At 34.6% G+C, this 17795-nt stretch overlaps 1 protein-coding gene across 1 annotated transcript; it reads left to right on the forward strand.

Annotated features, from left to right (window-relative positions):
• Positions 1 to 6820: 6820 nt before the first annotated feature.
• LOC149375855 (uncharacterized) lies at positions 6821 to 14644 on the forward strand. The gene is made up of 8 exons (XM_089597127.1): positions 6821 to 6844; positions 11781 to 11912; positions 11982 to 12174; positions 12232 to 12458; positions 12542 to 12719; positions 13205 to 13427; positions 13764 to 13914; positions 13996 to 14644. The coding sequence occupies exons 2-8, from the start codon at positions 11848 to 11850 to the stop codon at positions 14642 to 14644; spliced, it is 1686 nt and encodes a 561-aa protein (XP_089453253.1). The 5' UTR covers positions 6821 to 6844; positions 11781 to 11847.
• Positions 14645 to 17795: the final 3151 nt, after the last annotated feature.

Below are 17795 nucleotides of genomic sequence, written 5' to 3' on the forward strand. Positions count from 1 at the left end.
GAATTTTTCTCGGAAGGGTGGCTCGTTCGTCGCTTCGGGCTGTGGGAATGTGCTCACATCCGCGCGGGGGTCAGATTTTAGATTGGGAGCGCTTGCCCTTGGATTATACATATACTGAGCACTTAGATTGTAGGCTGAACGTTTTCAACGAGTCGTTAGTTGTAGAGGTTTTGGGCCTCGACTTCTTTTCTGTTTGTTATTATTTGTATATTTTCTGAATTACCATTAACGTAGGATTTATGGCTTATGTGAGACCACTAGTGCATTTTAAGGTAATATTTCTGAGCAAAAGTTTTTCGACACAGTTTGCATTCGTACGGCTTAATTCCCCTGTTAGTTCAATCATGCACTGTAAGACTGGAATTCTGTGTAAATTTTTTTGAACACATTTTGCAGCTGTAAGGTTTATTACCTGTGTGAATAGGCTGACGCACTATAAGATTATATTTGTAAGTGAAACTTTTTGAAACATTTCGCATGATAAAAAAAAGTGATTAAAAATTAAAAAAAAACCATTCTAAAAACCAAATCAATACGGAACGAGCCTTTTTTACCCTGGTATTTTTATTTTTAGTAGGTATCGTCAATATGCGGAAAATCTTTTTTTCTATAATCAAAAATATAATCCTTCACGGTTGTCGGAGTCACGGTTTGAAAGTGTGTACATATTCAGAGGAGTGAATAAATTAACTTAAAAATTGTACATTAGATTGGGCTCAATTTCGATTTATACTTTCGTTTTCAATCTAAAAATTTGATGGTTTGAAGCCCAAACAAATTCGTTAGAAGAAAAATTTTTATTTACACAAAATTTAAAGTTATCTAAAACAAAGCAAGTATGTATCAAAGAAATTCTTTAAATTTATTGAAAATGAATTGTTTTCGTTGTAATTTCTAAAGCTGACGTATGTATGAAAAAAAAAAAAAAACAATACGAAGTTTGTTTACTTACCACCCTGTTGATAAAAAATATTTTTTTTTTTTAAAGAGCGGCATGCAGCTTACCTAAAACAAAAAAAAATTTTAAAGATTAATATTTGATTCATTAAATTTTATTATTTATTTAAAATAACTAAATACATATATTGATAACACAGCTTTTTAGGCATCACTATCATTTCGTAATACTTAAATTTTTACTGAAAAAAAAAAAAAAAAAAAAAAAAAAAAAAAATTAGTCATTCCTCTATAGGAGATGCACACCAACGACAATATCAGCTATAGTATTGTTTATTTGATTTTTTTTCCAAATTTGTGAAGCCTAACGTTAGTAGTTTTCATCACAGAAGCGCCATCGCCATCGTGGCTATTTTGCGTCTAAACGTCTAAACGTTACGAAAAAAGTCAAAGATAGAAAAACAAACACTTAACATTGGTAACATAGCTTTGCACCTACGGGCAGAAAAATGCTTTGAAAAAAAGAATCCAACAAAAAATTCGATTTTGGAAAGATCTGAATTGTGTTCTTTTTGTAGGAGGAAATGGTAAGAAGCAAAAGTTTCATCAGCTCTTAAGGAGACTCTTGCGTCTTGCTAATATTTATTTTAAAAACATTAGTCTAATAGGTTAAAATCATCAAGTAGCAGACGACAGCACGTTTTTTTACATTCGTTTACTATTCGCTATGTGCACAATTTTGAAGCAGCGCCACCGAGGGAAAAACGAGAACTATTGGTCTGGCACAGCAGAAGGCAATATTCGCGATATGTGCTTGATACCTATAGGAACACAGCACCTCGATAGATACACGAAAGGTTCTGTGTTTAAAATTTGTACTGCATTTGTAAAATATGTACATACTACTCATAATTTTATTAAAAATTTAACCCTTAGAATGGTTGTCGATATGTAAACACATAACTTTCTGATGATAGTAATGCTTAGCAGTCTGCTAGCAGAAGACAAACATATCGTTTAGTTTCACATATTAGCACAGGTATTGCTGCGATCGCTTTTTCAGCTTGTGCACGTAGTGAATAGGGACTCTTGCAGCTACTTACTTCAAACGCAAATATCTTGATTTTTTTCTACGACAACCTACATTTTATTAGAGAAAATCTGAAAGATGAGGAATTTTTCTTGAGAATATTCATATTTTTGTTAAGAGAACTTGCTGTTACAGTTGTATTACAGCCAATAACGTCTCGTTATTGTTTATATAACGTCTCAAAGCACGACTCCATAAGAGTAATGTTACGTTGAGCGAACTTTGGCATCGAATATCTTGAAATTTTTCACGATAACGGACAAAAATGCGGATGCCGTTAGATTCATCACATTTTTTTCTACAAGAAATTGAATATTACGTACGAGTTTGCAAAGGCTTCGATTTACGAACCGAGAGGTTTACGGCACGAGCCGAAGGCGAGGGCCGTAACGAGATTCGTAAAGAAGCCTTTTCGAACGAGTTTCGTATACTATTTTTCCGCCTGAGAACCCAAAATCAAGTGGTGAAGATGCTATTTTGAGGTTAGAAGGCAGAAAAATCACTTTTTAGTTGTGGAAGACCCGTGCAAGAGCCTCCTTAAAACCAGAAATTCCCTTCTCTACTCCAGGCTTTTTTCACCTATTATGGAGTTTATACAACAGCCCTTAGTACAAAAAATTATCTTCGATATGCGACACCAGCAGTGGAAACCACTATTACGCCAGCTCATCCCAGAAAAAAGGTCATGCAGCCCAACAAAACCAACTGCAATAAAAATCGAGACTTCCCTCCTCTGACGCGCCCTGCCAAAAGCCCATTCCGCACAAATATAATGAAATCCCGCTGTAAGTCGGGCACGCGATGTTTGCTACCGGGGAAGAAGAATAATATCAAAGAAAATCCTAATTGCGAGCGCGTCGACGAAATTAAAAGTCCCCTTTCTCCTTTCCCTCAGGGATCGCAGCCCTTGCTTTTTCTTTCCTTGCTAGAGAGAAGGAGGAGGCTCGCCTCGAGTTATTTCGGCACTTGCGCGATTAGCGCGCCAAGCCTTGCTAATGGCGCGGGCGAAAGTTGATGAGATTTCTCGGAGCTCTTTCCTTTCCCCCTGCACTTTTTTCCGTCATCTTTTTTTTTTGTCGTTCTCATATCTCCCCCTGTTTGAACGTACGAGTTGGAGAAAGCGCTGGTAAACCATCGCGCAAAGGTTGGTTTTGGTGGCCAGGAAACGAGTCGCAGCACCGAAATGATTTCGGATGCTTGTTACGCTCATTTTGAACATTTATATACACCTGCAAGATTCACGAAAACAAGCACCTCAGTGGAACTCGCGTTTTCACCTCGTTTCCACTCAACTTGTTACCGCTTCGGAAAAAAGATTACTCGAGCGTCCTCCACCTCTGGGGTTCTTGCAAAGAAAAAAAAAACTGAGCCATCGGCCAAACCCTCAGCAGGAGAGCAGAAAAAAAGAGGACTGAGAATGGAGGAAAGGTCGTGTTTTTCGATAGGCATTCCGACAAAAATACTTGGCTGAAACTTGTCTTTTTCGGCTGGGAATAGCTTTAGGGGTTGGGAAATAATGCAATATAGTCCCTGTGCATGAATGTACTCGTGAATGCACTTACGCAGGTACGTATTTATGGTAGGTCAATTGGTAAATACAGTCTATGTCCACACTATTCGTACTAAGTGGTAATTAGCGATATCACATTTTTAAAGCACGTAGATGTCAAGTTAATATATTACATAATACGCATATAAATAAATAAATGAGTAATTTAAAATATTATTTATAATAAATCAATCAATCCCAATATTTAAACATATATACTTTAAATTATATCACACATAACAGTAATTGAAATATTGAAGAAAGCGCTAACACATAGTTGTTTTGAAAAAAGCACCCTCTAAAAATTGCCTCCCACAAGGTCTTGAAAAAAGCGCTAACTCAGATTCAGATTGAACGTGAGTTGGCACTTTCTTTGACCAAAGCGTCGTACCTTTTATGTAGATCGATTTCTATATACGTACATATATATATGAGGAAATCCACACAAAAAACCTGTTTTTGTCCCCCATTTGAATAAAAAAAATTTTTTCGATACACACCTTTTAGATAGGACTCATTTTACGCGTAATATCATGTACTATGAGGAAAAAATTTTGAACATGAATTTCAGTGAGAACCATTTTCTAGCAATTTACATGTTAAAAGTATATCGATACATATCATACATACATATATAATATTAGCATAAAAATCGCGGAAAAAGAGTGTCACCCTCACCGAAATCCATGTTCAAAATTTTTTCCTCATAGAAAACGACATTACGAGTAAAATGAGCCCTATCTTGAAGGTGCGCCTTAAAAAATTTTATTTTTATTAAAATGGGGGACAATAATGGGATATTTTTTGCAGATTTTCTCATACATGTATTACTCATTCCATAAATACATTTACTTGAACAGCCGAATAGAATTTAGGACAAAATACACAGAATAATATTTATGTAAATAATATTAAGTGCACATGTAGATAAAAATATAAGACATAAATAAAATTAAAAAAAAAAAAATAACCACCATGAGGTAATTTCTCCGAAAATCCAACTTTAATCACCCAACAGGTACCCTGTAAGATGAGATGTGCTTACCCCTTCTAGCACCGGCTGGGGTCGAGTTGTGTCCCGGTCGTTAAGTTGATGATTCATGCCAGTTTATCCAAGAATTGGACTGGCAGTATAAGTATAAGCCCTGGCGTGTTTGAAAAACTTGAATAAAATAATTGAGTACTTGAATAGGGAGCGGCGTTGGCTCAGTGGTAAGCGTGCTTACTACTGATACAACGCTGTTCTAGGGGTCGTGGGTTCGATTCCCGGTGAGTGCAGATTTTTTCAAAAACTGTTTTCACCGGAAAAAGTTCCTATGTATCCCCGGCTGTTTCGGGGCGGGTTTTTCTGTGGAATTTTTCCTTCAGAGTAATTCCAGGGTTTTTTCCTTGCTCCACAGGTCTTCGGGCCTGGGTGAATGCGAAACAGTGTTAGGGCCTAATAGGTAGGGATTAGTGGGCCCGATGCCAGGCAGGGATCGTCGGCCTTACCGGCGAGGAGTGGCCCCTGAAACATGGGGCTTCTCCGGGGATGCTAATTAGCCTGGATCCGATGCTTCGGACCCAGGCTACACGGTGGCGAGTTGACCCGATGCACTTCCCCCCGGTGCAGAGAGTGTCAGCTTAACTGACAAGGTGTGTTACACCGGAGATACTTCCACTGTGCCCATGGTATGATATGTATGGTATCAATTAAAAGAGAAGATTTAATGGGTGTGGCAATACACCCCCACACATAGGTGGTGAGTGGGTGGCCCCGGCGACTGGGCCAATAGGCTGTCGCGGTAACCCGATATAAAAAAAAAAAAATAAAAATTGAGTACTTGAATAGAATAATTGGCCAAAGTTGAAACGCATCACGTCAACGGATAATATCTATATGGATAAAAATTTTTTGGAATCTATCTGAATGTATACTGAAGTCGAGATATCATGCGATGATTTTACTCTATCATTTCATGTAGTATAAATTTTACTTTTTTAAAAATTTTTTTTTTCACTCGGTCTAACAACTACACATTTTAATGTATACTTCAATCTACACTAGTTAAATTTCGAATGAAACGATTCACAGTTGACGGTGGTTCTGCAAATTCAAGACTCAAATATTGCTCAAGTAATATTAATTTGTGTATTTTCAGTAATAATAACATTTTTTTGTTATTTTATAGGTGCCATTAAACGCTATCGTTAAATACCAAACATTGAATTTCATTAAGAAATTCGTAGTACCAGGATATCCATAATAATTTATTTCGTGATTTTTATACCCTTCTTATACAGCAAAAAATCTTCATACGAATTTGTTATGATAGAAGAGGATTACGCTGCTACGTTGCCGTAAATGAAACTACTGACACTACAATTTGATACATACCTATGCTTTCGGTTAAGCTAATAGTTAAACTGTGTTGATTTAACGATGAATTGACAATTGATGACCAAGATTTGAATTAAAGTAGCAGCTAATTCGGAGAAATTTTCTTTTCCCAAATTTTTTCGTAGCTACACTGCTATTTTATTTATATAAATTTTCTAAATTGTAGATATAAAACGAGTGAAAAAAAAATCTTGAGCATTTTGTTTTATCCGTTCTTCAGTATAGATGTAACCGTAACATTATCATTGGGGCCTGGACAGTTGATTTTCACCTCGATGTCCGAGACCGAAATAGGCATCACATCGTTTGTTCGAAAATATGATATATTCATTGCTGTGACGAATGCATGTTAGAATGTCTGTATTTTTAATGTGCAACTATCAATTTCAAAATGGCTAAGCTAATTATTGTAAGCTTAAGATAAGCTGTATGATAAAAATGTACATGCTTACTTCAACGGGAATTTCATGTAGACTTACTTATTTGTACATCTAAAAAATATTTATTTACGACGGACAAAATTTTTTTGTCAAAGATAAATACAAGCTCACAAATTAAAACAAATGAAGTAATTAACAATGTAATAAAATACATAGTTATCTATTGAATTGTAAATCACAATTAACAATCACAATTAAAATTATTCTGTGACAGATGGCGCTACCAGTACTTATCCTATGGGATTATGTCCGTAATGCCGAGGTAGACTCTGGGATCAGGACGGGCTCCCATAAGCCCAGGAGTTTAGTCGAGAAGGAGAAATCAAGGAGCCAATTCGTAACTGCAACAATAGTGAATTTATGGACTGAGTGACTCGTGAGGCGACTGCCCTGACTCGCAGTCGTACAAAGAAGAAAGAAAACATACTGAGCGGGTAGACCGCTACAATGAAGAAGCGCTGCAATCGCAAGCAAGCGCGGAGGACGGAGTCGGTACTGCAGAGCTCTGAGTCCCTACAATCCAATGGCCAATAGATGTGGGAACGGTTTATGTACGAAAGTATACATACACACACACACGCGCGCGTGTGTGTATGTGTAGTGTAGTGTTTATCGTCTGTAGTGCACATGTACACACTTTTGTACATAAACCGGTCTCACATCTCATTGGCTAGAGTCTAAGTACCGGTTGCGCCATCTGAGAATAGTTTGCTAGGTCGTCATTTCCATAGCATGATAGCAGTTAAGCGTGCATATTAATCATTATCGCTGGTGATACACCAACTCAGCAGCCATCTTGGCTCACTTGTCGAAGCACTATTCTATTTAGTGTAAGATTCTTTTCATGCCCACTACTACTTCGTGAAGCAGAATTATATTGAAATTTTTGAATGATTCTGAATGTGCCTTGTTAACATCTGGTATTCTGATACTTTAAAAGCGGGTTTGTCTCATTGTTCGAAAAGTGTCTGACAAGTTCTGCCCATTTGGATTTCAACAGCTTTTGCTCATTGGAATACGACACGAAGGCTTGACATCAACATTCATATGGAAATAATCAGGTAATCTAACAACACGTGTGTACCTTTTACCTTAATAAAAATTATCTGTTCTCTGTAGTAAGTATAATTTAATATTAATTTTATGGAAAGAAGTTTTGATGTTGCTCTTAAGGAACTTTTTTCTTAGATTTGATACGTTATTTGTATTTCACCTTTTTCTTCATGTACCAAAAATTAAGTGTATTCGCTATGAGTGTAAAGAGTTGGCGATTTTTGCAACGCTGGCTGGATAGCAGACAACTTCCACAATGCCAAGTCTCGAAAAAATATTCATTACACTTAATATAATTTCTGTACGGTTGAGCAAGTACTGTTAAAAGATGATGTGAACAATCAGCTTGACTACAAAAAATGTGTGAAGTGATTTTAGTGCGTGCATAACTAATACGCTTGTAACAAAGTCGAGCAAAATAGCTATGGCTACCGGAAGAAAACCTGACGTCAAATTTGATGTATCTGACAGTCCAAACAACAAAAAAAGGTTAGTATACTCGACTTTGTTACAGGCGTATGAGTTATACCCGCACTAAAATCACTTCCTACATTTGTTACAGTCAAGCTGATTGTTCACATCATCTTTTAACAGTACTTGCTCAACCGTACAGAAATTATATTAAGTGTAATGAATATTTTTTCGAGACTTGGCATTGTGGAAGTTGTCTGCTATCCAGCCAGCGTTGCAAAAATCGCCAACTCGAGCGCTGGCTGTCTTTACACTCACACCGAATAATGAAATGGCAACACAACTGACACGTGCCTTGTAGTGGAGTATTAAAGTATGCTTCATTATCCATTTTTATCATACAGCCATATCTTTGACGAGTCATTGGATTGGTGCAAGAGCTACACAGTCCGATGACCGATCGCCAAAGAAGCAAGAACACCTTACAGTTTTGGATAGCTGTTCGCCCAAGTCTAGAGCTTAAAAGGAACCCTCACGGAAAGCGGGCGTGGCCGTACTATCCTAACAATAGGTTTATTTAATAATTTTATTTTATTTTCAAAAAAAATAGCGTATACGGGATATCACTTTGCGTGTTTATCTAGACTAACATGTGCAACAATTCTTGGGGGCAGCCAGAGATAATACTCCTAATGAGTTATATTTAACATGCTGATATACTTGGATAGTTACTGATAAATTGTTTCGAAAAAATATAGATATTTAGCAAAGTGTTTACTTATTAACTTTTTTTGTTTCAAGCTTATAAGTTTTTTTTTCATAAAAAATAAATTTTAACTTAAGGAGGCTTGGGCGTTTGGTGTCGTATCTATTGAGGGGCCCCTGTGGGGTACTTGTCATACAAATGATTCTTTGTAATATTTTTTATATAATCATTTTGATTATACACATCTGTGAATAAAATAGCAATAATACGCGGAAAAGTCATTGGGAAAATCGATATTAAAAAATTTATTAGTTTTCCCGAGGTACCTTGTGTAAAAATGACGGCCCTGCCACGATAAAGCTGACAACACTGTACTCTCTTGCTCTCATCTGCTATTATATACCTATACTTGTGTTAGACTTAAATTTTCATGCTTGTATGTTTATGAATGTACAGCGCATGCGCACTTATAGTACCTGAACAAAACAATTCTCATGTTCGATGTTTTCCTCGCTATTTTCTCAAAATTTAACGTGTTGATCCTATTCTTTTTTTTAAATAATAGATTCTTTATACTTTCAAGTACATGTACCAATTTAATAAGTGGGCCCACAGCTTTTTATTGCGGTAAGGTAGTCTATTGAATTTCGGGTTCCGTAAGGTTGCGTGTTAAAATGACGAATTTTCACAAGCGATTTTCTCGAAAATAAATGTGTTGACCTACCTATTTTGTTTTCCTAAAAAAATCTAGCAAACTTTATCTATATAATCTTTGAATTTCAGACCTAGCCAGCATTTAATTCAAAATCGCCCAAGCCTCCTTAAAACATCAGTAAACATCGAACTTAATAGAAAAAAATTAATGAATTCTTCAAAAACCTAGAAACAAAGTTCACCCACTTAAAAAATAGTTAGTTGAATGTTTTATTCACGATATAACATAAAAGCTTAGTATCTCAAAAATTCATATCACCCCAGGACTAGAGTGGTATAGGTCTTACGACAGGGATCAATGGGCCTGTATAAGTAAGAAATTTTTCTTATTTAATTAATCGAAAACGTTAACACTTACATAATTACTTTAATTGAACGTATTTTTTGAAAAATTTACGATTAGAGTGACGTTTTTGCTCGTGTAACCTCAAAATAATTTTGGTGCAAAACATTACATTGTATTGTTAATGGGCTTGTTTCTATCATCAGGTGGCGGTAGTGGGCACAGGTAAGATTTCCATAGGAGTATACCTATGTACTGAATGGATTTCATTCAATATAATATATACCTATAATCTCTGAAATCTTTAAAGATCCTACTTCAGAATTTTTAATGAGTAGAAAATGTATTTGTGTTTTTGTGGCAATAAAAATGTAGGGTTTAAGGTCCAGGACTTTGTTGCTCTGGTAATAAAGTTGTGAGATAAGAGAAAAAAATTTTTTTTTAATATAAGTTTTTTGGGGGTTTAAAATCTTAACAGCTTTAAAAAATAGCCGTTTTCGTGAATTACACGGGAGAAACTGTAAATCAACGGCTTCTTATGGCCACCGATTATTTTATGGCATAAAGAACGCACGGTACTTTTCAGCATAATTATTTTTTTGAATTTTTACACCTTATTATTTGACCAAATACACTACATGGATTCCGAAAAAATATGTTTATAATAAGAAGATTTTTTGTTCTGAGATGTATCAAGAATATGTGTTAAATTTCTATTTTAAAATGTTCCACATTACATGTCAACACACTACGGTGTTTTATTTAGTAAGTCTCGGGCGAAGCCGAGACGGGGGGCTGCTAGTTAAATATATTAATTGCACACTAGGTTTGTATATAAATTCATCCTTATCCTTCTGATTTTTAAAACTACAAATCTGTCGTCTTAAAGTTTCACGAGGAGCGTTGTGCTTTTCAGCAGCGCTTCTTACTTTCTCCTCATTCATTACCGAATTTATTGCATTTTGCAAGTCTTCCGCAGACCACGATTGTCTTTTGGTATATTTAATGAACGTCCTAACTATAATAATTTATGTTTAAACCTAAAATAAACTTTAATCTAAGTTGTAACAAACGAGCTATACTACTTTGACTACATGTCTCAGTCTTCATCAGTCGTCTGCTTTGCTTTCGATGCCGACCCATGCAGTCCTGCGAGACTGACCCATATCGCCCTATAAGCCACTTTTATTTATATCGGTTCCTAACAGTTTACAGTGGCAAAAATTAATTTGTTCAAGGCATTCCATTAAAGTACACTATAGTTCATCTATCGATGTCAGTAGTTATAAGTCACCAAATAATAACTTTTACTACTTTGCTCTCTTAATAAATTTGGTTGAAAATTTTTTTTTTGAGATGAAAATTTCAATCGACAATAATAAATGTTTTATTTGATTACCTATGTGATTCTTATTGTCATTTATTATTATTCGTTTGAATGTATTGATGAAAAAAAAAAAAATTAAAAGTATAGGTCACCTAGTTTGGTAAATATAGCTAGGACCCATATTTCCTAGCGATCCATACGGCCCGGTCTCCCCTACATACACTCTTGACCGTCTCAAATACACACATAAATTAGCACCAAGTGGTAAGCTGTATGATGAAAATGTACATACTTACTTTAACGGGAATTTTATGTAGACTTACGTATTTGTACATATAAAAAATATTCATTTACGACGGAGATAATTTTTTTGTTAAAGATAAATACAAGCTCCGTCCCCACGAGTTAGTGGGGAGTTGATTACAATTAACATTCAGAGGTGATGAAATTGACTTTTTATTGTACATTGATTCAAGATTATTTATATTTCTTGGAAAGTTGTGAAAATTTTAACGGATTTAGTAAAGCTACTAAATAGGTAAGACTTTCTAACCAACACTTGATTTATGATTGAGTTAGTAGTAGGTAAGAAGTAAGGTTAAATAAACACCCATGAAATACAAAATTAAAAAAAATGAAGTAATCAACAATATAATAAAATATGTAGTTATCTGTTGAATAGTAAATCATAACTAAGACTATTTTGTGACTGATGGTGCAACCAGTACTTAGATTCTAGTCAATGAGATGTAAGATCGGTTTATGCACGAAAGGACACACACACACACACAGTGTTTATCGTCTGTTTACAATTTAAGTTGTCTAATTGATATAACAGTGTATTATTTGAGGCAGTATAAAGTGTAGATGGGTTTAGACAACTATAATAAAGTTATCGATAAAGTATTGTTTGCTTTTATCAATTTCCAGGTTTCTTACTGCAATTCACCGTTAATTATCGCAAAAATTACGACAAATAGCAATTGAGAAGCAGAACATGGGAGATATTTTCGAAGCAGTCTGGATAGGGAACGTTGCAAAGGTTGAGGAAATTCTGCAAAGGTAACTATTGTGTGAGAAACATCTGATACCCATATCAATGTTTCGTTACACTTTTTTATTTATTCACAGAGATCCGACTTGTGTGAATGAATGGAATCTCGAATTACAAACACCTCTGCATCTCGCCATTTCCTTGGATTTTGTACCAGCTCGCGTCAAATGGTCATTAATAAAAGTGCTCATAAGCTATGGAGCAAATGTAAATGCACGAGATGGGGAGAATTTCGAGTCAGCACTACACTTGGCGGTCAGAAAGAAGCAGGTAATGTTTTGTTAAAACAGCAAGCTTACCACAATATTGAACTTTTGAAATCGCCAGGTCAACGAAGTCAAGTACCTACTGAAAAACAGAGCTGACCTCAACATTACTACGAAATATCATTACACAGCTTTGCATCTAGCAGTACCTGGCACTTATACGATTGTAAAGCTGTTGTTGGATCATGGAGCAGACCCAAACATCAGTAATATTTTTCACCAGACACCGATAGATAATGCTATTCAAAATAAGAAGTCAATATTTATTATGAAACTTCAAAGATCTGGGTACGATGTAAACACTTATAAATATTTTTACTCATTTGTATTTGAGACAATTAGTTAAATTGAATATTTTTTATTTATCTCAGAGCAAAATTCAAAAATATATATAAAGAACTAGAACGATTCTGTGCACAATGGGACAAGAAATTTATCGAGTACATACTGAAAAATGCAGTCGGACTAGATATGCATGGAAAATTTTCGCTAAAAGCTTTACTGTACTACATTACTCGATACCCTCGGCCAAACAAAATACTCTATGAGGTCTGACGAATAATAATTTAATTCATTATTCTCCGACAAAAAGTAGTGCACTCGCTGCTCTCTTATGAAAAGAAGCCTAACTTGTTGCTAATATGGTAAATTGGTGGCAATCGGTTGTCCTGGGAGTTTTAAAATTTTTCAACATTATTTTTACCACGCTGAACAATAATTTCCACCGTAAGTAGAGTAAACATAATTGTACAAGTATACAAATAAAACCAAAATCAGTGTTTTATTTTCATATTTCGTTTACTTTCGAATATATAGTTTACGTTGACGAATTCGACAAATAACATGATAATAATAATGTACAACTGGTAATTCATTCGTAAAAAATACACATGAGTATTTAGAAATCGTACAATTAGGACTACTTTTTGTCAGAGCATAATGAATAAAGCTTTTTTTCATTGGCAAATACGCAGTTGGCCTTTTTTAAGCGTCCATCGTTACATTGCACTACACGAAAAAAATTTTTTTTCCAGATGCTGTGTGATCGAGGCATTGATGTCAACGGTGATTGTACTGGTGACTCGGATTTGCACAGAGCTGTTCGTGAAGGAAACGAGATAGCGGTTGAAACTCTTTGTTTGGAAGGAAATAATGTCAATGCTAAAAACTTTTTTGATGATACGCCTTTACATTTGGCACTAAAATTCGGAAAAGAAGCTCAGATTGACAGTATTACCAGCCAACTGATAAAATCGGGTAAATTTAAGTTTTTAGTTCACTTGAAAATTACTTTTTACTACTCCGTATTATCACTGACCGCTGGTGAATTTCAAAATATCTATTAAATAATTGTGGAGTAACAAGTAGATTTCAAAAATATTGCTGCAGGTGCGGATATTTGGGCTCAAAATTGTATCAACGAAACACCGTTTTTAATAGCTATATTACAAAAAAATGAGACCTTAATAAATTACATGCTCATTAAAAAAAACGTAGTTAACAAGATAATGAAAGATAAAATATGTAGATTAAATATTTGCTATTACATAGAAGAAGTACTTGATTTATACCACGATTGTCCTTTTTTTCAAGATATTGTTGTCGATTACTTGCTTGATATGAATTACACCTCCCAAGCAAAAAATGATTGTCAAGACATTCACAGAATGCTTAAGAAAGTCTTTCAAAAACAAAAGTACCAAATTCTTAAAATGCTTCTTGAAGCTGGTTTCCGAAGTGATGGGTAAGATGATAAATACAAATATTTTCAAAATCATTCTTGAAAAATACGTGTATTCAAAGCTTAATTTTTTTTCATCAACAGGTGCTTTGTCTACAATTCATCTGAAATTAGTGGTCCAAGTAGCGATAATGAGTTTAACGTACTATGTTTATTTTGGGAATTTCAACACAGTGCAATTGTTTATAAGACGATTCATGAACTGAAACTCATCTTAATGGGCTTCACTGGTAGTAAAGTAATGTTTCTTCTGGTTTTTTACTGCGCTATTGACTTACAAGTAAAAAAACTATATTCGTACTTGATTTCGGTGATGGGGCTATTTAAAATACATACACGATTGTCAGAAATTTTGTCTGTTTGCAACGCTAAGCTGGATGAACTGAAGCAAGTTGAATTGGGCAGAACATCAATATATGACATTATAACGATGCCACTTGATTCGTTGGTAACACTTTTGAATTGTAAAATCAATCTTGATGCTTGCACAACCTTCTTATCTTTGCTCAATAAAAAAAAAGAACTTGAGTATTACGATTATGTGGTGCAATGCCGCATACAATTAGCTATTGAGAAAAGAAAGATATGGGATAATGCAAGTTATTGTTTGAACATAGCTTTTCAAGGAGTATTGAAGAATATTGATTATCAAGAATTACCTTCTTTAGTCATGAAGAACATTTTTATTCATCTGAACATGAGAGATTTGAAAAAAATTATAAATTTTTATTGAATATGTGTACAAGTAAGACCGAATTACATAATTATAGTTTAAACATGAAATTATATATATGCAGTTTTATTCAAAGTATCTCAAATTTTCAACAAAACCAGACATTCAAAAATTTTATTGGTTCTTTTTGCTAATTAAAAAAAAATATTTATCAAGTACCGTATTTGAAAAATCATTACCTACTTTGTGTATTTTTATTAATATTTTTTTCACCACAAACTAATATTAAAACTTTTTTAAATATTATTCGAGCAAAAATCCGAAAATCTCAGATTTAGGAGCTAAGAAAAATATATAACAAGCAATGGTGACGTCACTGAAGATAACTGCAGTCTCGTTAATTTAGTTTTTCCAATAAAAATCAATAAACTAAAATAAAAATTCTCAATTTTTTTTGTAGCTGGCAAATTCATACATACACTGTACTTGAAATCTAATAAAATAATTTATTTTTGATTGAAAATAGATATGAGGTTTCCTACCGCTAACAGAAAAGTATTTAATTTTGTCTTTAGAGCATTGAAAAATATTTGAGAATCTCTCTAGTTATCTTGGCCGTGAGAATTATTCTCACCTTATGATTTCACTGTTGTACCAAGTGGTCTCAAACGATTATCTCCTTTTTAAATCACCATGCTCACAATTCCAAAGCAATGGCAACTTTCTTTGTACGTAAAGACACTCATTTTTACGTTCCTTTTCATTATTTTTGGGTGAAACGATTGATATACATTAAATGGCTTTTGATTAATAGGTAACATCTATACCTGACAAGTGTCAGTACATGTGTTTAGAGCATATAATAAACATACATAGCTCAATCAATGACATAATGAGAACCGTATGTAAATAAGCATAGGATTTACGTTTATGCAGAAAACGTTTCAGTGAAAAGTAGTTGAATTCTACACTTGACTTAGCCGTTAGCTCGCTCAACCATATTGTATAATTACCTTGGGATTTTTTTACGTGGACGACAAATAAATAAGTACAAACTTTTTCTGAACTAGGTACGTACACACTAAAGAACCACACCATACATCGTACATAATGTTCCTAAAAGAAAAACACACCATTTTCTTGTTAGTTCAGGTGTAAGCTCATACCTGGGAGTTGATGTCGTATTTCACTAACATTTTGTGCTCGGTTTTGTGTATACTTACGATTTTTTGTTTCTCTGATTTATATATGATAATTTTTCCTGTATCTTAAGATTGAGAGCACAATATAACCCTTATGAAGTTAAAAATCTGCAGAGCGAATTTAAGTCTACGGCTCGGGAGTCAATTTCCACGCAGATTACGCCACAATACTTTTCTAGTAGGCAAAAAATGCGATTTTTACCTGGGAGGTTATGTTGCGCTCTCCCACCTAAAACCTGGGAAAAACGTCATATTTTGACGGAGGAAGGTGAAAAATCGTACACACTACACGGGATGAAAGTACAGCATCGACTTCCGGGTGCTTGCTTCCATCGCCGTCGACTCGTGAGGTAATTACACACCCAGGATGAAATGTCGTACTTTCGTCCTTTGTGGTGTAATGTACTATTGATTTTGTGATGAGCCACCTTAAATGAGACTAGCACATCCAATGATCGGATCAGCCAATATTTGAGCATTTCTCAAAAACTCGTTTATACACTCCGGGAGGGAATGGCATGCTTTGCTCGTGTGGAGTGTATACGATTTTTCACTATGCCCGGCTGAAAGATTGTTTAATATTTTATAACAAACTAACTCAGCTAGATACGAAACGTTCGTTCCTTACAAAAAGCTCATGTGGTACCTGAAACTGTGCAAGATACACAATATAGTCGCTTATTCTTTTAGGAATTTAAATTAAAATGTGCAAGTTCTCTTAAAGAGAGTGCTCTCAGTCATTTGTGAAGGAACCTGTAAAGACATAACCTATACACTAAAACCCATTGTACATGAAGCGTCAATTTAATTGACTGAAATTTATACTCTGATAAATTTTTAAGGAAAATAACAGTAGTAATTGCACTTTCCACTCGACTTTCCAGGGTAAAGTGTCTCCGATTAGTGAGATGTAACACCGAGTAGTAACCAATCGCATTCCGTATCTCGTATATCTGCCTCGTATTTTTGCCACATGGTACTAGATAGACACAAATAAGGTTGTACGGTTTTGAGTGTTTTAGCACACTGCCTCTTTTAACTGCTGCTTGAACTTCTCATACTTCACATTTATTTCTTACTTTTTAGTCGTACAGTCAAAATAGAGTATGTACGTATGATCACTTAAATGTAGCAGAATAAGCTCAATGAGCTGCTTATTTGAGTAGTTAGCTTTAAACGTTTATCTAACAAATTTAGTTCGTCAAATCGTACTTTTTGTTTTTTATATTGGACTCAAAACTACTGAATTCCGCTTTTATTAATGTATAAACTCATGAACATTGATTTAACAAGAGGTTTGAATGTTCAGTTGCCAACGCTGGTATTATTGCGGGTCTGTACGTATTATTGTGGTCAATTTCAATGCCAAATCAACGGGGTATCTGGAATAATACCATCATAGTGAAAGAGGTTATATGTGCACTAGTTATTTTTGTTATGCAAATGTAAATGTTTTAACGCTATTTTGGAACAGAACCGATGAATTAGATACTCTATAACTTAATTTTATGATTTCAAATGTTTACTCACCAGAACTCATCAGTTCAATCAAAATATACGCAAATAGTTCTGTAAAAACAGAGTCATACTTTATCTGCTTAGCAGTTAGCTCCGTTATTGTCCTGTTAGTATACATAAGATCCATCTCATCGTTGTTGCTGAAAAAACTGACAGAGCTTACGTCGCTCACCCCACTTTTAGTGCTTAGCAGCCTGTCACATCCATGGCAGGGCAAGAAGGTGGAGCCATGTAATTCTATGTGTACAAAATTTCAAACCATATTACTAGGCAATTTTTTTAAAACAAAACACTTAAAAATTTATGTTTAACGTGGTTTCTTATAGGAGGCGATCCAATCTTGACAACATTTGATACAATATCTTCCAAATTATACTTTAACTCTCATTATGAAACTAGGTATTGAAAAAAGAAATCATGAACTTTTCAATGATACCAAGCGAATGTAGGTTTGAAAGGCAATATTTTATAATAATTCATCAATTAAGTGA

The sequence above is a fragment of the Copidosoma floridanum genome, unplaced genomic scaffold (assembly GCF_036245765.1).
Source record: "Copidosoma floridanum isolate Cflo_tuat_1 unplaced genomic scaffold, Cflo_Japanese_pri ptg000004l, whole genome shotgun sequence".
NCBI lineage: Eukaryota > Metazoa > Arthropoda > Insecta > Hymenoptera > Encyrtidae > Copidosoma > Copidosoma floridanum.